This window comes from Manacus vitellinus, unplaced genomic scaffold (assembly GCF_001715985.3).
Source record: "Manacus vitellinus isolate BGI_N305 unplaced genomic scaffold, ASM171598v3 scaffold_58_pilon, whole genome shotgun sequence".
NCBI lineage: Eukaryota > Metazoa > Chordata > Aves > Passeriformes > Pipridae > Manacus > Manacus vitellinus.
In genome coordinates this window covers 428,833-452,190 of record NW_021940671.1, presented here as the reverse complement: position 1 = coordinate 452,190, position 23,358 = coordinate 428,833, and the positions used below count along the sequence as shown (strand labels likewise).

At 50.2% G+C, this 23,358-nt stretch overlaps 1 protein-coding gene across 1 annotated transcript; it reads right to left on the bottom strand.

Moving 5' to 3' along the window:
• Positions 1 to 2,193: 2,193 nt before the first annotated feature.
• Positions 2,194 to 21,539, bottom strand: LRRC75B (leucine rich repeat containing 75B). Its single transcript, XM_018081866.3, has 4 exons — positions 21,275 to 21,539; positions 16,507 to 16,635; positions 14,415 to 14,527; positions 2,194 to 3,859 (listed from the first exon to the last, which is right to left on the bottom strand). The coding sequence occupies exons 1-4, from the start codon at positions 21,530 to 21,532 to the stop codon at positions 3,337 to 3,339; spliced, it is 1,023 nt and encodes a 340-aa protein (XP_017937355.3). The 5' UTR covers positions 21,533 to 21,539; the 3' UTR covers positions 2,194 to 3,336.
• Between the last annotated feature and the right edge of the window lie 1,819 nt (positions 21,540 to 23,358).

The following is a 23,358-nucleotide window of genomic DNA, read 5'->3' as shown; positions in this document are numbered from 1 at the left end:
GTAAAACACAGGATGGAGGAGTGAGGAAGGTGTTGTCCAGTTAGGTAGGGAGGGAACAAGTGCTTTTCTGTTGGAGTAACTGGAAGTGTCTGTGCTGTTCCTTCTTCCCTCTGCTCTCTGGCACCAACGGCCTCATTAGCTGCGTGTGCAGCCCCTGTGGCTGGGCTTTGCAGGCTGGTTCTGCTGGAGGTCTCTGCCTGCCTGAGCCCACACAGCCCCAGCTGACAGTGCTCACCAACAGCTTCAAGGGACATGCTTTGTACCTGGTGACCTCTCCTTCCAGCAGACTGCTCTTGGAAGGTGTGCTTAAATGTCTCACTTGGAGAGCTATTGTGAGACTGGTCCCCTGGTGGGAGGTCAGGTAGGGAAGGGACTGTGAAATTACCTGTGCAGCTGCAGCTTCCTCCCTGCTGCGTGACACAGGTCCCATCACAGGCTGAGCATCTGCATCCTGCATGGAGAGGGAGGCTGAGAAAAATGAAAATGATGGAGAGAGCCTGATATGTGAGTTTTGATACTGAGGGGGGTGTGTGGCTTTAAGCAGCTGAGGTTACAACCCTACACCAGCAAGCACATACTGAGGAGAGTATTGAGAAGGGCAGGGATTCATCTCCTGTTACATTAGCAGGAGACATGGGCTCACTGCAGGGCAGGCGTCCCCTGGTTCAGGAGCATAACTAAGCTGGTCCCTCTGGGTATCAGTGGGGAGACTTGAATTAGCAGCTCATCCCTTTAATCCCCTTTGAGAGCCCTGAGCTTTCTCATTCAATGCAAGGAAAGGCTCATTTGGGTTGTATCATCCTCTCTGGTTTGTGAACTCAGCTTTTATGAAAATGGTGGATTTGGAGCCTCCAGGCCTGTTCCTTGAGCATACACCTCATCTGTGGGGGACACCAGGGCACTTCCTAGCTCTGGAGCTGGATGCACACCGGTGCTCCCCAAGCCCTTCACCTGTCAGTGGGGTCAGGAGCTGGCAGGGAACAGGGTGCTGGGATGGTTCCTCCACAGCTGAGTTACAGCCCATCGGAGCTCATCCAAGAAGCAGTGGCAGTCTCCTAGGCCAGGACCTCATGATTTGCATTTGCATGTACTTATTCACAACCAGCTCCCCATGGGGAGGTTTCTATGGCAAAGGAACCGAAAGCATATGGAGGAATAAACACAGATCCCCCAGCTGCTCAGCTGAACCAGGCTGTTTCAAGCCATGCTTTATCTCCAGCTCCTGGAGTTGCCAGCGATTAGCATAGAATTCCCCTGCAAGGGGCTGGATGTCTCATCCTCATCCTGCTGGGTAGCACAGCTCAGACCAAAAGCAGGGCTGGAAAGAGGCTGCACAGATCCTCCCTGGGGCTCGGCCAGGAGCTCTGCAGGGAGGAGCTGTGTCAGGGGTGCACTGCACACTGGGGGTCTTGCCTCATTTTGCAGGGGTGCCACTGTTTTGGAGAAGCTGTGAAGATGCCTTGATGCAGAGCTCTAGGGACACACTGCTCAGAGCCAAAGACCAAATGTTTAGTGCCCCTTTTCCTTCTTTCTAGGTATGCACTGGCTCACCAGGCAGCTCCAAGCCTTCATTTAAATCCTTTGTGCCCGACTTTTCTTCTTGGCACAGAGCAGAGTGCTGCTATGGTTAGACTGTAAGAGTTTAAGCAGATCTTGCTGACATTTGAAATGCTTTTCATTTTTGCTGAAAGGTATTTTGGAAGGAAAAGAAGAAAAAATTAATACCATCTCTTCCACAGCAGGGGAGGAAACTGAGGGCTGAGCCTGGGGCCTTATGGTAAATGGAGTTACATCCAGCTGGGGCCGGTCACTACTGGTGTTCCCCAGGGCTCAGTACTGGGGCCAGTCCTGTTCAGTGTCTTTATTGATTATCTGGATGAGGGGATCGAGGGCACCCCCAGGAATTTCACAGATGACATTAAGTTGGGTGGAAATGTTGATCTGCTGGAGGGAAGGAAGGCTCAGTAGAGGGATCTGGACCAGCCCCCTGCAGCACGAAGGGTGGCAGCCTACCACAAATGAACACCCATATTTCTCTTTCCTTAAAGGAATGAACAACTCTCACCAACATGAATGGTACCTGATCCTCTCCCACACTGCTCAGGCACTGCATGAGGACTCCTGGTCCATATTCTTGCAGTGCCTGGGCTGCTGGCTCAATCTGTGACCAACCCAGATACTCAGACTCTGAAGTGCTTCACGCTCATGTCCAAGAGAACTCTTTATTATGTTTACATAGAGCATGAGCAACATGGAAAACACTAGAAATACTGCATCAGTGGTTTGGTTTTTGGGCAGCATTGGAAATGGCGATGCAGCTGCTCACGTCATGTCTGTATTACGAGGTATGCGATATGCCACGAGGAGCCAAAGCTTTGAGCTTTGCTGTGGGAAGTGCCCATCTCTGGCACATTCACTGCTTGCTCCTCTAGTGCCACAGTTAGGTGCTTAGCTTGTCAGCTTTTCCTCAATTTCACTTGGAACTTGTAATTGTAGTACCTTGGAACTTGTAATTTTAGTACAAAAGAACAGTTTTTGAAACCAATCCTACTAATCCACAAGACCATTCTCCCTCCCTTTTCTCCCCCCTCCTCCCATCCCATCCCAACTCATCCCATCCCCCATGCTCCCACCAACACATACCTTCTTCCCCTCCCTCTCACCCCGGTCACACAGCAAATATCCTGATGCTGCAGTTCCAAGCCATGTGTCCGCCCCAGCCTATGTGATCCAATGGTCTCTGACCAGGTCCCTTTGTTCAGACGTTCATACAAAACACACAATAGGAAAAAAACAAAACAAAAGGAGCCAGACACAAGAGGGAGACACACTGCCGGGCTCCAGCTCTGGCCTCTTCAACTAAGCTCCACAGCAGCTAGGCTCTTGGGGTACCTCCTTCCACACTCAAGGCTGCAGGTCCCAAGGTTTCCAAGGTGCATAGGAAAAGGAAGAAAGGAAGTAAACTACAAGCCTGTTTCTGTTTTAGGTTCCCCCCCATCCCTTTCCCTCAACCCAATGGCTGCTGGAGGATATTCTTGACTCCGACAGGTCTTTTCCCGTCTTCCAGTGAGACCCTGCCTGGGGACCAGGTTCACTGTAAGTCACTGGTTCCTCTCTGGAACGTGGGCGATGGGTTTGGCAGCGAGGGGAGGGAGCGGAGCACGTTGCGGGGGGACGACAGGCTTTTATCTCACAGTAGGTTGGGGGGGAGATGTCAGGAAAGGCGAGAGAAAAAGAGCCAAAGGAAGCCGGCTAAGCTGGCCTTCTGCTTGATGTTTGTACTCGAAACTGCTCCTTGGGGTGGCTTCAGTGTGCCAGCGCCGGCCTGTTGTTCAGTCACCTCTCGCAGCCCTGCTGAGAAAAAGCACGTGGCGGGGTGCTTCCGGCTGCTTCATCCTCTGGCTGGCTGCCCTCGTGCCCGCCGGCGATCTCAGAGTCGCAGTCAAGCGCCTCATAGATGGTAGGCAGCGTGGTCTGCTGGCTGAGCCGCTTGCGCAGGCCCACGAGCAGCGGCTGCGGCATGGAGGAGACGTCCACGTTGTTGCCGAGGTCAACCCAGGCCAGGCAAGGGAACTTGTTCATGTCCTTCATGGTGTCAGTCAGCTCCTTCATGGTCGCCCGCGTCAGCCGGTTGCCGTTGAGGGAAAGGTGGGTGAGCTTGGGGAGCGCCCAGAGGAAGGGCAGCAGCAGGCGCACCATGTCATCGTTCAGCTCGGTGAAGCTCAGGTCCACGGAGGTGAGGTGGTCCCCGTTGTTCTGCAGGTAGTAGGCCATGCGGTGGACATCCCGCATGGTCAGGGGGATCCCCGACAAATCCATGGAGTCCTGGCTCACCTTCTTCTGCAAGCTGGTCTTCAGGCTGATTATGGAAAAGGGGAGAGAGATCATTAAGGGAAGCACTCCCATCCATCTCACCCAAGAGAGAGAGCGCTTGTGACAGGGGAGGACTCGTTAACAGCAGGGGCTAGAACATTAAGCAAAGGGTTAATAGAGCTTATAGGGGAAACAAGCATTTACACCATACCTCAGGGCAGGCTGTCCTGGGGCTTTCCTGTGTGTTCTCAGCACCTATACATGAACTTTGCCAGAACTGGCTAAACACAGGATGCTAAAGTGTCTTCCACCAGCAGATTTCAAAGGGTTTGTCTGTCTGTGTGTGTACGGACGCTCATGTATAGAAAGCAAAAATAACCAAGGCAAGCAAACTTTCAAAGTGCACTGGTTTGCACTATGTGGGGGCTGTTTGTGAGCCACCTCTCCAGGTGAATGCCAAGGTCTGCCACAAACAGACTGTGCTGCAGAGGAGAGCAGTGTTAAATGGCTGAAAAACTGATATTTTACCAGGAAAACAACCAATAGGCAAACTGCACTCCAGGAGTGGATTTACTGCATGTCCCTTTAAGCTTTCACAACCAGCACTTAGTCAGTAAGCAGCACCAGTGGCTGCCTATTTGGGTCTCTGTGGTCAGCAGATCATCTGGGATCTGCTGCAGCTGTGAGGAGGCGGGGAGGGCATAAGGGTGCTCAGAGATGGCTTCAGCCATTTCTTTTGCTGTCTGCCTGGCAAGCGGAGAGAGGAGGAGGTAGGCAAGCTGTACAGCAGGCAAAGCTGTGTTATGGGGCTGTTGGGTATGCAAAGGGAGTGGGGAGTGGAGTGTTATAATGAACTGTGGGTTTGTGAGAGTGCTGTGAGAAGTGGGAGCTGTGGGGCTACAGGAGCTGGTGGGGATACTTTGCAAAACTGAGTAGAAAGTGTGTGTTGGTGTAACATAGAAGAACCTAATCCCTTAGTGTAAATTATGTTAGTCTTGCTGCTCTTTCAGACACATCTAGCTCTAAGGACACGGGAGCCTTAGTAGGACCCCCAGTTGTGTGCTCAGGGGGTCTGTAAGTGCCTTGTTGAGCTTGGGAGGATCAGGGTGGGTTAAGAATTAACCACCACTTCGAAGGTCCCCACTCTTCCTATCTGGCTCTCTGTAGTGTCCTGCACTCCTGTGGCACAGCCAGTCCCTGAAAGCAATGGGTTCATGGGGACATGCAATTTCCTCGGAGGAGGCTGCAGCACCGCAGGAGCTCCCGTGGCAGGGGAGAATGTCCCTACGAGCCTTAGGACTGCCAGGCTCTTCTGTAGTTGTGGAGAGGATGTGATGCTGCCTCTACAGCTTTGCTTTACATATGCAGTACATGGCATCCTGGAAATTTCAGTCCTTAATGATCCCCTATGAGCATGTGTTAACATGAATGAATAAATGTGCATCAGGTCAGGCAACAGCCCTTTGTGGACACGTTCAACACCGGCAAACCTGTAGCTGTGCTTCGTGGTAGGAGCGTGAGGTGGAAAGACCTCATGGCCTGCCCTGTCAATTCTTAAGCCCACAAATTCCTGCTCTGGGTTTAGTAGCACTTTGCCCAGGTTATTTCTATGTGCCCTTGTGTTTCCCGTGGGCATTCACTGTGCCAGGCTGAGGCTGTATCTGCAAGCGTGCATTCAAACTAATGAGCTCTCATGGTAGAGAAGTAATAACAGCATGGATTAGCTTGTATTCAGACCCTAAAGTATTGTAAGTAAAATGTATTACTTACTAAATATTTACACTTTAGATGACTCACACTACTCGTGAGTGGATTGCAGGAGGGGTAAGGGGAGCAGTGCTCGTCTGTACTGTCAAACAGCAGAGACTGATGTCCTGGAGAACTGGTCTGAAAGCACACAAGGGAGGTCTCCACAGGACCTCCACTTGAAGACAGTATTTGATATCTTTCCAATATCAGGGCCCCAGAGATGAGACTGTGAAGAATTAATCTACCATGTTGCTTGTAGCAGTGGTGCAGTTCTTTTAGCTGCTGCAATAGCAGTAGCAGTTGTGCATGCTGTGGTGACACTGGGCAAGCCTCCCTTTTCCTACAAATCCAAGGGATCCTTGAGATCAGCCTAGGCTGCCTGGGAGCTGCATTTCTTTTAACTCTCCAGAAAAACAATGTCTGTGGTTTTTTGGTATAGTTTGTCACCAACCACTGGCAGTGGTGTAGCATGATCTACCACAAAAGAGGGTTCAACTTGTATGAAGTCTATCAGGGACCAGCCTCAAAGCTGGAAGAGTCTCAGGTTATCCCTTTAGCTGTGTTTAAACTGGGTGTTTAATATGGAGTACTTTTTTTCTAGCAAAACCAAGCATCAAATGCATAGTGAAGGTATGCATTCATACTGGTCAGGTTAAGCAGAGAGAAATGAAACTTCTGTGAACCTGAGTGCATGGTGGAAACAGTCCCCTATATCCATAAGGGGCTGGTACAAGAGATACAGAAGCCTTCTCTGGCCTCTATGGGTTTAAAATAAGACTTTGTCGGGAGTGTGGGGGAATAAAGGATAAGCAAGCATAGAAGCAAGACTGTAACTACTTCAGTGCCCATTTTGTGTATATGCAGCCTGTGGCTCCTGGGAATTTTCTTCCCCAGCCCTGTCAAGCCATGGCAGATTCTGGGGGGGTGGGGGACACAGAAAGGAGGCACAAGCGTAGGGACACCTTCCCCAGCCCCAAGCCTTGTCTCGGTCTATGCAAAGCCTCCTCAAACCTTCCTTTCTGTAAAGCTGCAAGGCACAAGCCCAGTTTGGTCTGGGGATGGGGACCACTGGAGGGCACGTCTGAGCCGGCACCGCTCCTGCTGCCGGCCCTCAGCATTCAGGTGCCGTTTTTCCTTCCGCGTCTGCAGCAGCAGCTTTCTTTTCTTAACAGGGGGCAGGTCTGAATGGCTCTTGGGGTCCCCTTTAGAGTGACTTGGCTCTGAGTGCAGACAGTGATAAGTGAGGGGAAATGTCTGAAAGACAAAAGCAATGTGCTGTCTCTCTCTGCCCGTTAAGCCTCCCCTCCTGTTGACTGCTGTGCAGGGACTGCAGTAATAAGTCACGGATCGTGCTCTGACCAGAGCAGGTACCTTCTGCTGCTCTCTCCAGCAACGAGCCAATACCCCAAGGAGGCTTTAATCGAGCAGACAAATTATCTTCCCGTAATTGATTCTGCAGACTGGACTGCTCCCGGCTGAATGTGCTTAAACCCTCCTGTCCTGTGCCAGAGCCCGCCCTCCCTTCTTTGCTGGCTTGTTTTTCTTTCCTTTCCTGTGTTTTTGCTGCTTCCTTTTGCCCTCATTGCTGTACCTGCCAGGGTGACTCTGGGCCTCCTGTCCCAGCACTGTGGGCTCCTCCTGTGCTTAAATTGTTCTCTTGCCTATAAAAATGCCTCTTGTAGGGATGATGTGTCTGTAGGAGCCTCGTCCTGGTAGACATAAGCCCCCGTGCTGCAGCCAGGCTCTCTGGTAAGTGCTGAAGCATGAGATCTGACACCCCATGCATGCTGTGAACCCTGGCAGCCTCCTCCTCACCTCCTTGGTGTTTCTGTTCAGCTCCAAGAGGTGCAGCTAAATACCATCCCTAGGAAGAGCCCAGCACAGCTGGCCACTCCTCCTCTATTGCTTTAGAGGTAAATGTACTTGCTGATAGAAAAGGGTCAGGGAGACGTGGGTAGGTGCTTGACTCTGAATTATCTGACACTTGTTTTTGGAGGGTTTTTTTGAGCTCTTTTAAGCTCTACTTCTCAGGGAGTGTGAGGGGGTGGGGGGCAGGATACACAGGACACTGAGCTCTCAGTCGCTTGTGCAGCAGCTGAGAAAATGCTAGGCTTACTTCCAGGGAAATGGGTCATCTATTATCCCCTAATTTCTGCAAGTGAAATAGGCTTAAAGACTGCCTCAGCTGCAGGTTTTTTTCCTTTGTGTGAGACACAACAGCTACTTAGAAATGTGGCTCTTGATGCCCGTGGGACTTGTAGACAGAGGGCTGCAGAAACACTAGGGGCTGGATTAACCTCATGCTACCACAACTGGTGCTCTGGGCAGATTTATAATTGGGGGGATTTGCATCTAACAAGGATCTGGACTCTGGATTCAGGGAAGCAGACTGTGTTTGTATTATCTGCAGCAAACTTAGAGAGGAAACAAACCTCCACTCCCTCAGATGCTGGAAAAATGGCTCTGAGTGAAAAATTCTGTGAAACTTAGAGCAAGAAACAAGGGCAATCAGCAGTCCATCCCCTCCTGCCTGCCTGGGGATGCAGCATCCAGAGGGGAAAGTTGCCGGCTCAGATTCCTGTTTATAAGGAATCAACACTCTGCTTGCAACCCCTGTCCAGCCCTGCTGAGGGATGAGAGCTCTTGGAGGTACATCTCCCTGTTTCGCTCATGTGAAAGAAGTTCTTACTTCCATTGTTCCCAGCTCCCATCTTAGGGTCAGGCCTTTCTCCTAAGGATGTGCAGGCAGTCCTCCTTCCACCCTCACTGCCAATCATCCATTCCTAGGTGCCAGCTCTGCTCTTCAGTGGGCATTAGCCAGCAGTCCCCTGGCCACGTGAGATCCACCCAGGATCATGCAGACAGAGCAGAGGCCTGAGGGACCTGCAGGTGTCAGAAGAAACCCCCTTTCTCTCAGTGAGAAGTGTGGGCTGGGAAGGGGATGAAACCATCTTGTGCCTCTCCTGGCTTTATTTTGGGATAAAAATCTTCTGCCTCCTGAGAACTCAGCTAGCATAAGCAAATTCAGAGTGTTTTGAGATGGAAAAATTAGGAGACTTGAAATTAATTGCTAGTTGTTTGTCTCGAGGACCTGTCCCAAGGGAACTAACCCTTAGGCCATCTTCCAGGTCCTTCTTTGAGTCCATGAAGCTGCAGGCTCAGCACATTTCTTTTATTAGCATTGAATCCCTTCATTTTCTTGCTCATCAGCTAAATTCTTTGGTGGCTGCGGGGAAGGGGTGTAATGGCTCTTGAGTGTTGCCCTGTTGGGACTTGCAGCAGTCACAGCAGTGTTTGGCCTGTTGTTAGCTTTGTGGGGTTTGGAGGAGCATGTTCAGCCCAGGAATGTTCAGGTTCTTGGAGTCCCAGCCTCACTTCCTTGTCTCCATGCTATGGAGAGAGACTGGGAGGAGACAGTAAGAGTCAGACAGGATTTCAGCAGTGAGGGATGTCTACCACTCCCTGCCTGTTTCTCTGGAGAATTACCAGCTTTCTCCCCCTCCTTTTATTTTTACATTTAATTTGTCTCCAAATGTAAAACTTTCCTGATGCCAGAAACTCCCATTCCTGTGCATCCCCTTCATCATTAACAGGCACTGCCAGTAGTGGCTAATTAGCCATGAGTCAGGTATCTCTTGGCTGCTCTTCCTTCCATAGAACCTTGTGACAAGCATGTCTGGATGGCTTCCCTGCTTTCAGGAGTGATTTAGGGGATGGATTCTGAGCTTTTTAATTGCCTATTTAGCATAATCTGCTTGCTTTGCCTCTCTGTGGCACAGGGTGCTGCTGTGCAGGGCTGGCTTGAGCTGCCTCTAATGCAACATGAAAAAGGAAAGAGAAGCCTCAAAAGTACAGACTACCCCAACTCGAGCTGATCTGAGGCTGGGCCTGACACTGCTGTAAAGATGGAGGCAGTGCACAAATAGGCCACTTCCAGGAGAAGTCTCTTAGTCACATCTCCATCCTTGTGCCCAAGCTCTTTTGACCAACTGTGGGGAGACAAGGGAATGCAAAGGTAGCCCTTCTCCTACCCCCCTCCCTCTGCAACTGGGGTGGGACCTGGACATCTGTAGGTGTTGATGCAGCTGAGTGCCTCTCCTTCTCCTGGCTCTGCTGTCATCTTCACTTTGTTCTTGAAGGTGTGTTCAGGAGAGCTGGGAACCCTTGGCCTTCCTTGTGCTGCCACTTGATCCATGCAAGACCTCGGGTTGTTTCCCTTCATTATTTAGGCCTATCCTAGCAAAGCAGGGAATAATGCTGCCTCCTCACTGTAAATATCATGTATCAGCCTATGTCCTTGCCAGACCTTCAACTGTGTCACGGTCACAAAGGCACAAGGTCTCTGCTGATGGCTTTTAACTACCATCTGCCACTCAGCCTCTGTTATTTCACTCACTGTCTCTCTGTCAAAGTGTCCTGCTTCTCCTGCCTGCCAGTCTTGGCCTTTTTCTTCTGACTCTGACAAGGCAGTGTCAAGCTGCTGGATGACCCTTTCTGCCACCTCCAACAGCCTTTCCAGCTGCATCTGCCTCTTGATGCTGCTGGGAACCCTCATCATGGGTAGTGCTTGGGATGCTGTGCACTGTAAGAAGAGGGCACAATTCCTGCCTCTCTTCACAACTCATACACCAGCTCATGTCTGTCCAGCTGACATCTCTGTGAGCAGCAGCTTATTGAAAACATTGTGTGGGGCACTTCTTGTGCTCCCATATGGCTATTACCATATGGCTTTACTTAACTCACTGGTATTCTCTAACTTGGCTTCCTTTTGCTAAAGCAGGAATGATGGTGCCTATTTACCCTGTTGCATAAGGCTGACATGAAGCTGTAGTTAATATTCACCTCATGCCATTTGAAGGCTGGGATCTCATCTGCCAGAGCTGTCAGCCACAGCCCTGAGTGATGTTTTCAAGGAAAAAAAAAAAAGATCCAAATCCCTTTAGGGCTGTTTCCTTGAAGTCCTCTAGACACAAGTGCTTTCACTGCATTTTAAAAGTGCATCTAATGCTGCAACGTCTGGGCAATGCACGTCAGTAACAGAAATGGAGCAGCAAGCCCGGAAGGGATACTCAGTTCTCCACCCAGTTTTGGATTAGCCATGATGAAATTCACTCAGATGAGCAAAGTAAAACTGTGGTGAGACTTGTGAAAAGGAAAGCTCACACACATGTCGTTTGGGAGTTAACTCCATACACACAACTGCCTTTGCTCCTCCAGAACCAGTCACTGTGCAAAAAACCTGGGTTTTTTTCCCCTATGTTAGGAACCCCCTGATTGTAAAGCTCTGTTTTGTGGATCCAGGTTTGGTTGATCCTTTGCACTCCAGAAAGGAAATAGTTACACTGAAGTAGCCAGCTCTGGGGATGATGCAAGTGGAAGATACATTAAGGTTCCCTGACATGGCTCTGCCAAGACAGCTCAGTTGTAATCCAGTTTCCTGATCACAGACTAGGCTGAGATCCAGCTCTCCACACAAAGCCTGTCTTCACCTGATACCCTTCTCTCTTTTTGAACTGTTCTGGCTCTCAAAAAGTAATACATCCTCTGGGTCCAGCCCTGTTCTGGAGGCAGATGGTGACAATTTTCCTTAATTCACCATTAAAGGAGGCCCCAAGACTTCTGAAAACAAGAATTAGTAATATCTAAAAAATTCTGCACCTGTCAAAATGCCACAGATGTGGTGTTGATAACCTAAAAAGCCTACATCTGTGTAGTGGTGCATTTCTTAATCTTTACACTACAAACATCAATTTAATGAGAAAGTGAAGCTGGAGTTATACAACATTCTAGGATGTATTCAGCTCGTTAAGTGGGAGTGATCTATACAACTGTAAAATGATGCTAAAACTGAATTCCCATTAGGATGTAAGGGACTGAAAACTGTGCAGTAAAGTTATGCTGGTCGCTGCTGCAGAAATCTTACCCTCCAGCTCTTGAATTTTTAAATTTTAAAACTCCCAGAGTAAATCCCCAAGAGCTCACCTTCCCAGTTTGGTTAGGCAGTCAACCCAAGCAGGGTCAGGGCCAGTAGGGTGCAGGCTGCTGGCTGGAAGCTGCAGACCCAAGACAGGATTTTGCAGGAAAGGAGAACTGAGCCCCTTTCTTTCAGTGTGGCAAACTTGTCTGAGTATCACCTGGGCAGCTGAAATAGTCTCTTTGGGTGACTGCACAGCTGGGACACTGCTAACCCTTCACTGTATAAAGCAGACAAGCACTGTCAGGAACTCACAGGCACAGATGCAGAGGGCAAACTGCCTCTCAGCTTCACCTTGGCAGCTTAGTCAAGCACAGAAACAAGACACAGCCTGGACTGGATCTCTCCTGCTCACTCCAGCTGCTGTTCCACTGAGTATTCTGAGTTGAAATAGGCTTTGTCCTTCCACATTTCTGTATGGGGTCTGCCTGTGTATCGAAACAGTAGTGCTTGAAATGTATCTTATCCTTTTTGCCCTATCAGTTCATGGGTGGCTCAGGTTTGTACCTGCTGGGTGTGGGTCCCACTGAGAGTAGCTGGTAGATGTAGATGTGGACTATCATCAGTCTGTGTGTGACCCACTTTTTTTTGTATTTGGCAGTGGGAAGGAACACCTGATGTGTGATCTGACTCCAGTATTGCAGGTCCTTTCAATCTCCCATACCACATCTCTATAACATCCCAAATGTAATTAAAACCTGGCAGATGCTCCAAGCTCTCTGTATGGCTGGGCTTGTTAATTATCTCCTGGATCCATCTAAAATACTGCCAGAAAGCAGAAATCGCGTTTCAGTGGAGAAGGGAGTCCTGCATCAGCTCTGTGAAAACCAGATGCCAAAGCCCAGGACACTGCAAAAGTGAGAGGAGGATTAATTTCCTGAATGTGTTCTCCATGCATAGATTCCTCTCTGTTGTCCTTAAACCCCACTAGATTTTAGACATTCCTTCCAAGCATTGCTGCTACCCCATGCTCTTTACAGGACCTCAATGGCAGGAAGGGTACAAGCCAAGGGTTTTGAAACAGACACTAATAGCAAAATACTCCTACTAGCTGACAGAGAGAAGTGGAGAATTTGGATCATGTAAAAACAGCCTGGCTGAACAAACTCAGGCCCTGGTATCTCCAAATGAAGCAGCTATTTCTTGCCTTCCTGCTACTGACAACACCCGTTTTCTTGCAGCAGCTTTGGATGCCAACTCTGCAGGCGTCTTTTGCTGCAAACTGCAAACCACTTCATCTCTAGACTTAAAAGAGGAAGCTCTTCTGTTAAATATTTAATCAAGATTAATTTGTGCCTTATGTAACACCTTGTAACTGGGCCTGGTTTCCAGGTAAGGCCACCCATTTTAGACCTATATTTCCCTCCATCGCACATTGCCTCGTTGCCCTCTCCCTGCTTGTGCTCACAGATGTTCTGTACCTGGCCAAGACTTTGGGATTTGCGTGGGATTTGGGTTCATGGGGCCCAGAGCTCTTCCTCTGGCCACAGACCTCCTCTCTGTTGTTGGTAAGTGATGAGTTTGCAGCAGTTTGCAGTCCTCTGCTGTCCCTGGGCTGTGCAATCACAGAGAACACTTCCAGTTTGATTCTTCATCCTGGAGTCCAACAACCAAAAGAGGTTTGTTCTGCCTGCAAGCAGGAGTATGGAGGCAGAGGGTTGAGTTAGTAGCAGCAGGGAGGGATTTTTCACTTGGAAAACCAGAAAGGACTCAGCTCTGGAACCTCAGTCTTGTTCTGTGCTGTGGTTCCCACCTGCAAAGCAGCACAAACAGCCCTGGGCTGTGGGGTGCTGGGAAGGAGAGCATTCAGAGTGCTCAGATTTGGTGGCAAAGTGGGGCTATAGGTATGAGAGGCAGATGGCCTGGAAATCATGATATTAGGGATTTTATTCCTTAAGATGCACTGGGGATCTGCCTCTGAGTCAGAATGAAAGGTACGATAGAAATGTCAATTCCCATGGGGGATTTTAAGTTGCTGGCACACATCAAAGACTAAAACTCTCAGAAAAGCCCAAGGCCTTTCTCAGTGTGCTGCTGATTTTGCATTTCTTTTTATCCAATCCTGCATTTATTCCAGTGAAGCTAATGGGGCTGACATGGGCTCTTTTCTTAGTCATTTCTCTGTCTTCTCTTCAGCATTGGTGATCTGCGTCACAGGAGCAGGGTTTGCTCAAAGAAAATGAGGAGAGAAGGTGGGGATTGCTCTTTATCTGGTTACAAAAGCTAGCAAGTGTCAAGGAGGGAACAAGTGTAGGTGTCTGAATACATTTCTGGTAGTGGAAAGCAGCTGCCATCCAGTACCTGTCAGTGGCCGACGTGCTTTGAGTTGTGCTGCCTTTGCATGAGGCCCAGCACCATCTCCAGGCCCTCTCTGGGTGCTGGCAGAGAAATGGGAGTTGAGAAGGATGGTCACATCTCTGCCAGCCCCCCCAAAGTGGTTCCTACTGAATGGGGTGATCAGCTTATGGCAGTGCCTCATAATGGGACACCTTTCCCACAGGCAGGGAAGTTTTACTGATATAAACAAGGACAAAGTGGGATGCAGAGCTCAGCTGGCACGTGGGTGTCTCTGCAAGGCTGCCAGCTCTGGGGCCAAACACCCTGCAGGAGGGTTGTCTGTGCTGTGCAATCAGTGGGATTGAGTTCAGTGTGCTTTGGAGAGGGGGAGAAACTGTAAGACTACACAAAAAAGAGTAAATGGCAAACGAGATCAAGGAGAGGGGTGTTGGGGCTGACCCTGCTGGGGTTTTGTAAGAGACTGCACAGCAGCTGCCGTGCACGGTTTTCAGTCCTGCCCTTCTCTGAGAAGGCACACTGGGATGGTGCAACACAGTTTCTAGAGGCAGATCCCCCATCCTGTCCCTGCCAGGCTCCTTACCACACTTGGGACTTCCTCCGGGGCATGCCGTGCCGGTGCCATTTGGAGTGGGGTGTCAGGTGGTAAATCAGCTGCCTGCAGATCCTGTCTGAGGATTTCCAAGGGTCATATTCCTGAAAGCAAAGGGACAACTTAGACTCTGCCTGCACCATAGCAGAATATGAGGCAAGGGAGAAGGACGAGGTAGATGGGAAAGGAGCAAAGATGGTGAAGCAGAATGGCAAATGGCAGATGCTGAAGGCTGAGACTTTTGCCCTCTCTACCGTATTTTCCAAATGCTGACAAACACCCACTGAATCAGCTCAACCCTCATGGCATGCGCTGCCAGCATGTGGCAGTTCTGCTTTGCCCAGTGCAGAGGGAACCCAGCATTAGTGCTCAGCTGAGCACCCCCTGACCCCCATCCCAGCCCCCCTAGGAACCCACAGGGACTAGCCCATGCTCTTGGGATAGGTGCCTTGTTCTAGCCTGGTACTGTGCTGGCAAGGCTGCAGCTGGCACTCTGCTGTCACCTACAACAGCAAACCTTTCCAAGTGGGGGCACGTGCACACCAGGCTTCAGCACAGCAGCTGGCACAGTGCTCTGCGAGTGACTGCTGGCTCACACAACTGAGAATTACCCTCCTGTTCTCTCCCGTGTCCTCACTGATTTAATTTCCACTGACAGACTGGGAGTTGCACTCAGCCTGCTTGCCTGTAATGCAGTTACACCCACCAGATGCTCAGCCAGGGTCGGAGATGGTACGTGGTCTGATGGTGTGTGTTCTGGGAAGGGTGCTGTAGGTACTGAATCTCTCCAACCACTGAGTTAAACTCCTGTTGGCTTTGAGGGGCAGCTCAGGTGCTCAACATCTTCCTTAGGAATGGTGAAAATCATATCTATGTAGTGGTATGTGTGTCAGTGCAGATTAGCATGTGCATCTATAAGGCATGAAATGAGAGGGGGGTATTATGCAGGTGTATAAAAATTGTAGCACGTTATCTACTGAGCACCTGGGTGAGGAGGGTAACATCCCCTCCTGCTGCCTGCCCTGAGGGGCACTGCACACCATGGGGTTGGAGATGGTCTGGGAGAGCAGCTGGAGATAAGGTCAAATGAAGTATGACTAAAGAGGAAGTAGTGCTGCAACCCACCCCCTCCTTTAGATGTGTATAGAATTTGCACAGAGATTACACTTGAAAAGATTTATTTTTTCAGGCTGCGTTGCAGCCCAATAATGATGATTAAACTTTGGCTAAATGTAGTTTGTCTGTTGAGACCTGACTGGCTAATTGTTATCAGTGAGCCTCAGGAGATGCAGAACAAGGTTAGAAATGCCACTAATCTACACCAAGCATTCAGTGTATTCCCTGGGGTGCTGCTGCTTGCTCTGAGCTCTGTGTACTTAATATCTCTCTTTGAATAAGAAATTTACTCCACTGCTCTCTTTATAAAGCAAACATGACACTTGCCAAGCCTGATGAGCAAATGGATACATTGCAAATCCAAGTGTTTGTGGTGGCAAAGGTAACAGAAATAGGTGCTGGTGTTGCAGTGGGACTGTGGTATCTGTGATGTTTGCCTGTGTGTGCTCAGCCTTGCCTTTCTGTCTCTGCTCACCTCATGCTCTGAAGGGAAATGCTGGAGCAGTGCAGGGATAATGTGCATGTAACACATTTACTTCTTGAACCCTGAGTTGCAATATATTCCTACAGCACCATCCTTTACTGGGAGATCTGGGAGGGTTTGGGGGGAAGTAATACTGGGTTAGGGTAGTTATATATGGCAAAGGGTCTGGGAAGAGAGAGATGGTTTTCCTGCAGAGATCTCTGCTCTCCTCTGCAGCCCCTTAAGCCCCCCATAAGCTCTAGCTGCTTTGAACCCCTGTGATACCAGTGAATATGGCACTGTACCCTGTCACCAAGGTTTATAGGCACAAAAAGTAATTTCCTGATTTCCGTGCACATAACCACCCCCTCCTTCAGCTGCACTCATGTGCTGAGGTAATTTTAGCTAATTTGTACAGAAATATGTCCCACAATCTATTTGCTGCCAATCCCAGGGCATACAGTGGATGTTTTTGAAGGATTGCAGGGCTGAGGGAACACTCACCTTTTTGGGACACTGCAGATCTCTAGCGAGGCTCATCAGCAAGTCATGGGAGATGGGATCCACCAAGTTGAGGAAAGTTGCATTTTTGTAGAGCACTTCATTGAGGAATGTTCCTTCCAGTCCCAGGTCCTACACGAAAAACAGACAGTGTCATACATGGGCTTCCTCATAGCTATAACCATGAGGTGTTTTGAAAACAGAAAGTAAATCTGATGAGGTGCCAGCTGGATGCTCAGTACAGGAAATTATCCAACAGAGGTGAAGCAGCTGTGTCTGACCAAGCATTTCTGTGCTGGGGGATGCAGACAGCCAGAGAGCTCAATGAGATGCAGTGTTAATTTGAGCTAGTGAGCCTAAGGGCTTCCACCTTCTTTCCACCTATTACAGGAAGGTGAGAACTCTTATAATTTTCAGGCTGGCTGGAGCCCAGAGAGAATTAGTTTTAGAGAAACACAGTTTTGTCAGCCTCTACGTGTGAATCCGCTGAAGGAGCCAAGCAGGAAGGGTGGCTCTAAAGATGCTTCTCCAATCTCAGCTTTTCTGGAAGAATCAAACTCTTCTCGGGTATTCAGATGCTGCCATTACACCCTGGTGGTGGCTGGCTGAGCAGAAGTCCTGCCCATCCTTATGAGTTTAGCTGTACTGTAAATTTTTCAGTAAGCACTAAGTGCTGGCAGCATTGTCTTTTAGGTGTAATGGTACATTTATAGGTGGCTTTACACCACAGTCAGAGGGACTCCTCTTCCCACCTTCCACAATATGAGTTAAGGGAACATCTGTGGTCCACGCAACTCATCTGCCTGGACCAGGGTACAGGACACCTTTGGACATGCTGGAAGAAACCTGAGCAGCTTTAGGAACAAAAAGCCTCCCCAGGAGTCAGATGGGTGATACTGCAAAGAACTAAGCTGTTTCTTGTTAAGAGGAAGGCCAAGAGTTAATATATGACATAGTTATTACAATCAGGAGGTACCATAAAGTGGTGAAAAACAAAAAAAATCCAGGAAAGACAGATAACGTACTCGCACAAAAATCACAGGAGAAGAAAAAAATACCTTAGGAGTAGAAATGTAGAACAAGAAAAACCTCTTTAATAGGGATGGTGCTGGGTTTGATTCAGTTGACAAGGAGGGCTCAGCTGAGGGAGGAAACAAGTCTTATCCCCATTCTGTATGCTGCTGACAGGAGAAATGAATAAGCAAATGGGTGCCCCATATGTTCGCACTGCTCTGCCGAGCGTGTGCTTCAGGCACCACCCAGTGACTGAGAGCTAAAAAAAAAAAGGAGAGAGAGGGGGAAAAAAGCTGGATGTATGCACATACATCACCAACAGGGATGGAGCCATAGCTGGCAGAGGTGTGGGATCTTAAACTCTAAGCACCAGTATAAGAGAGTGCTGGATATCCTGCTCTGGATATGCTTGGATTGAGCAGAAAGAACAATATCAAAGAAATCCTAGTTACAGATCTAGTGGAGAACGGGACAACAAATCAAATGCATTACAGCCCCATCACTGTGTGTAAACAGATAACACCCATAAGAAACCAAGGAAGCCAAGCAGTGGATCAGTCCTGAAGGACAGACAGCCACAGCTGGATATGGGCCAGGAGCGTACCAAGGCATCATGCCAGTGTCTCCCTTAACCATAAGGCTTCAGGGAAATGGAGCCTCCTACGCCAAGTGTAATGTGCACAGATGAAGAAATCTGCCGTGAGGATGGCATGGCTGGGCATGCAGCAGTGGATGTCAGACAAGTAATTAAAGTCCCCCAGTTGGAGCTTTACCATTAAGATGAATCTGCATTCCCATTATAAATCCTGCCTGCGAGGGTTTTGTAAGTAATATAGCTGTAAATATTCACTTCACATTGATATTCCATAAATTCTTAGCCCAGAGGCATTTTCTGGTTCATCTTACTTATTTCCCTTTCTCTCTCTCTCTCTCTCTCATTTCTCAGAAAATTTTGTACCACCTAAAGGATGGCTGCTGAGAGCAGAATATTAAAAGTCTTGCCAGTTCAGCTGGCTTAGTGCTGTTGTCTTAAAAATGACACTTGGTCATTGTCTCAGCACAGGGAAAACAGATCACACCAGACTTTTTGCTAGTCTGATGTCTCTCCTGGCTTCAGCTGAGCGATGCCCACTTAGATCAGCAGGAAAGCTGATCTGGCTTCTGCAGGTGGGCATTTCTGAGGCTGAAGATGTGCAATGGAGCTAGTGTTGATGTACAAAGCACGTGTACACCTGTGGTTTGCAGTTGTTCTCTGTGCAGTCTTCTAAAATGCTGGGTCTTCCATCTCCGTTAGCGGATCTGCTTCTGCCTGGCTTGCTTGCTCTATTTATCACACCCTATCAACATCTTAGGAGTAGTCCACAGCCCTTTGGAGTCTGCAGAACACAGATCAAAACCCACTGGCAGATACACTCCATCTGCAGGGCTGCACAAGGTGTGTGTCTGCCAGGAGCAGCAGGAGGCACATGGGGAGCCCGTGTCCTCTGGCCTGGCTGAGCGTGTCTGCTCACCCGAGGAGGCTGTGATTCCCGTCCCACCATTTCCCTGCCCTCTCTAGGGTATTTGCACCCTGGCCCAAAGCACAGTGATGAGGTGTGGTGTTAAATATCCTCCCTGTCCACTAGAGTGAACAAGGTATCTGTTTTTTTACAGGTAACAAACAGACCGTCCCCTAGGACACACTGATCCGCGACCCCCGAGAGCGTGTTGCTGCCAAGGTAAGGAAGGACATGCTGGGGACCAAGCTAAGGGGTGAATTTAGTCGTGGAGTGAAGAAAATTTATAAATGAGAAAAAGGATTGATCATACTATTCTCTGAAGCTGACACTGGACACGTGAGGAGGACTGGTTGTCAATACATGACCCCAGACTGAGTGATAGTTGTGCTCAGCTGTTGAAGGGGGTGGTACATGGTAGTGGTGTAGCCCTCTGTCTCTGAAACCTCTGAGCACTCTGTGAGCTGAGGCTTTGGGGTGCTGCTGGATGGGTTCCCGTCTTACTTGGCGAGAAGGGTTCTGTTGTGACTACAGGAGGCATGTCCCACTGCTCTGTCACGAGCAGATGAACAGACGGCCACTGTTTCAACATGGACAGGCAGAGATAAGGACCAGGAATAATATGGGGAACTGGAAAGGCAGTGGGCAAAATGTAAGTGTTCAGGACATGGTAATTCTCAGCACAGATGTGGGGAAGCCAAGTGTTTAAGTGATCCTGAAAGGAGCTTAGAAATGACCCTCTATTCCACATGGCCCTGTGACTTAGCATTCAAACCCTGGCTGTTCAGAGATGGACCTTCTGGAGACCTTCAAGGTCTGCGGAGGGTTTCAATGCTTCAGTCCCAAGGAGAGGTGTTGAGCACTATAGAAAATGACATTCTGCAGTTCTGGCCTCTGGCATACCCTACAAAAATCTGTTCACGTTACATTGCCACGTCCATGAAGTGAGTGGTTGCCTCTCTTTCTTCAAAAGCTTCTTGTAACGGTGCCTTTCCAAAACTGCCTTTGAAATCTTATTCAGCCCTTGTCTGCCATACTGGTGCAAGCATAGAGTTCTGCTGAGGGCTTATCTGTCTACACGTGTGATAAGAAGAGTGTTTGTGGTGCTGGTAACAATCCTCAGATGAATGCTAAGGTAGTGGACAGCAAAACCAGAGATGTAATTTTTGGTCCTGTAAATTCTTATTCGTGAGTGTGCAACTCACTGGTAGCCCAGGGCATTGACCACCATTGCTGGATGTGTTGTAAAACCCAGGGATGTGCAGAACAGGGCTGTTAATCAGCTCCCTGCAGCTCCCTGGTACGATGGCTGCACAAGCTTCCCAGCGAGCCAGTCCCTGCTCTACCACACTCACACCCAAAGGTCACTTACTACTAAGATGAGCAGTGTGTGTTCCCAAGATGAAGCAGACCATTATCTAATGAAGCAACGTGATAAGCTAAGAATTGATAGTGGTTTATGTCCAAATCAGAAGTGGGATTTGTCTGTCCCCCATGCTACCAATTTCAGAGTTGCTTGCAGTTTGGGGCCGCTGAGTTTGCCTGGAAAGTGATGGTAGCAGTGAGTGATGGAAGAGATGGCTCTGTTCCAGCAGCAGGGCTCTGTCCTCAGCATCAGTTTGGCACCACGCTGTCTGCACACTGGCTTTTCTGTTCCTGAATGGCGGCAGACAGAAACACGCTCCCACTGATACACTGACCCCTTTATCTCTCCTTTCAGCCTAGATTGTCCCAGAGGTCCTCTCCAAAACCATTTTGGGTTCTGCCAAAGACAGGTCTCAGCCAACCTGGCTGGGTGGGCATAATGGGATGTGGTGGCAGTGGGACGGCAGTGGCTTTTTTTCTGGGGGGCATCACTCCTGAGCACACCCAGGGGCTGGCACGGAGGGGTGTGGATGGGGACAGCCCAGACTCGGATGCCCCTTTTCCTACGTGCAGCATAGCTCTCCTCTAGCTCTCCTCTCTGACCCCCGGCAGCCAAGCCAGGTGCCCCTCGCCCAGGCTGGGGGTCGGGGCGGGTGTCGCCTGCCGCGACAGGGACCGAGCGCGGGCGGCTCCCGCCGCCGGGGCACGGAGCGGACGAAAGGCAGCACAACAGAGCCCGGCTCGCCGCAAGGGGGGCTGCAGACCCCAGCCCCGAGAAAGGGAGCGTCGTAAACCGCGCTCCATCCTGCTGCAGCCCTCGGCCCGCACGCCCTTTGTGCCTGCCTGCCCTGCCCCGATCCGCCCGCTGCCCCGGGCCGCATCCCCGCAGCAGGTACCTTCCTCAGCAGCCGGAGGATGTGCACGGCGTGCTCCCGCTTGTGCTCCCGGATGGTGGCCTGGATCTCCCGCAGCCACCCCACCCGCCGCACGTAGGGCGCGGGCGAGGCCTTTCCGCAGGCACCCCGGGCAGCTTCTGCGGGTGAGGAGCAGCGAAGAGAGGTGGAAGTCCGCCCCGGTCCGGCTCCAGCCTGCCGGGGCAGGGCTCCTCGCCGCTCTCTCCTCCAGGCTGCTCTGCCGCTCAGCGGGAGCCCCATGGCCGCGCTCCGGCCGCGCCGCCGCCGCGCTCGGACCGGGCGAGCACCGGGCTGCGGGCCGGGAGGCGCGGGGAAGGCGGGGGGTCCGCCCGCCCCCCGGCCGCCGCCCCGGCCCCCCGCGCTCCCCGCTGCGGGAATCCCGGCGTCGCGCAGGAACAACGCCCAGGGCTCGCTATCGGCCGGGGTCCCTGACCCAGCACCAGCCCCGCTGCCTCGGCGGCGCCTCCTCCTCCCGGGTTGGTTCTGCCGGGAGATGCTTGGCGGAGAAGACAAAGAGAGAAGCGGATGCTGCCGGGACCGCTCCTTCCATCCAGGCATTTTGGGGAGCTTTTTTTTTTCATTCCTGGACAAACTCTTTGAACAGTGCAAAAGGTTGTCTAGATTAATAGTGGTTCAAAGCACGCCATCTGGCAGGGACTGCTTCTGTGGGCTGTGTTTTCTATCAGTCTGTTGTTGGACCCAGAGGAGGTGTTTTTAGAAATCTAGAAAGTGGCGGGAATTTTGCCCATCACCCGTCATCTGCAACTGATAGTATGATGTTCCTTACCTGCTGTGGGTAGAATTGTTTTCCTTGTATGCATTCTTCCCTCCTCTAGCAGTGCAAGTTTAGCACATTCTTTTCCTCAGACAGAATCACTGGTAAAAAACAAAGCCTGGATCCCACCTCCGACCACTGAGATTTTGCAGGCAGCTCATTCATGCTCCCAGTATAACCAGTGGCTCAGCCTGACCTACTTTTTGGAGCTGGAGCCATAAGCTTACTTCTGTTCGGTGCCCATGACTGTTTGAGTCCTGCACACAGAGCAGGGGTGTCTGGTATCTGTAATGTGAGGGCACACAGCTCTAGGAACAACCTGGGGTTCTCACTGCCTTGTGCATCCATTAGACAAGTATCACCAAATGCATCTGTAGAAGAATCTGTTGCTGTGGCCATTGGGTCCTCACTTTGGGAGAATGGAGGTGGCTGTGGCTTTTTGCCATACAGAGCCAGCAAGGATCATTTTCTTTCTGAATCTTTCTCCAAGCCATGAATGAGGATGGAGATGTGGGTTCTTTATATCATTGCAGCCTCTTTCAAATACTCTGTGGGTGACCTCTGTTTGGCTTGAAGAGACAGAGGCAAAAAGGGGCTGGACTCTAAAGCAGCCTGGCTAATGCTTAAATTTTGTCACAGTGTTTGCACAGCCCTCTAACCATGGTAGGCCAAATTCTGATGGCCCTCTCAGAATTTTACTCCGCTATTTATCAGACAAAAGCCCTGACTGTTCATCTCCCTGTTGGTCCCCTCCCTTCTCTATCTAAGCACCTGCATGAGGGAAATTAGCATCAACAGATCTTGAGATATTGCTGAGGCCGACTCAAGCTAATCACATTTGGAGGGAGTAGATGCTGAGTAAGGACTTCAGGATCTGGTCAGAGAGCTTTGAGAGAGGCTGGGTCAGGAGAAAATCATTCATGTGGGGTGCAGCATTATCCTGCAGGAGTGTCACTGGGAGCAAAGAGAAGGACAAAATCTGCTGGAGAGATGAGTAAAGGTGCCAATGGAGGGGTGCACAGTGGCCTTTCCCTGCCGTCTGGCAGCTGGACAGGCTGCCACAGATCTGTGCTTCTGCCTGCTCTGCTCTGCTCTGTGAGTGTGGCTGACAAGACAAGCAGCGATAGTGGGGCTTGTAACCAAAGGATCGGTTTAACAGCAGAATGGCTTTGTATTGCTCAATTGTCTCACACCTTATCTCCGACAGTCAGAAGGAAACATAATCTGCAGTTCCCTGGCAGGCAGGATGAAGCTGTGTGCGTTGTTCCGAGGCAGTGGGAGAACCAGGGCA

Coding starts and splice junctions, on each gene's coding strand:
- LRRC75B (XM_018081866.3), bottom strand. CDS start 21,532: ATGGGGCTCCCGCTGAGCGGCAGAGCAGCCTGGAGGAGAGAGCGGCGA. Junction 16,636..21,274: donor TCCTCCGGCTGCTGAGGAAG/GTACCTGCTGCG, acceptor TTTTTCGTGTAG/GACCTGGGACTGGAAGGAAC. Junction 14,528..16,506: donor ATCTGCAGTGTCCCAAAAAG/GTGAGTGTTCCC, acceptor CTTTGCTTTCAG/GAATATGACCCTTGGAAATC.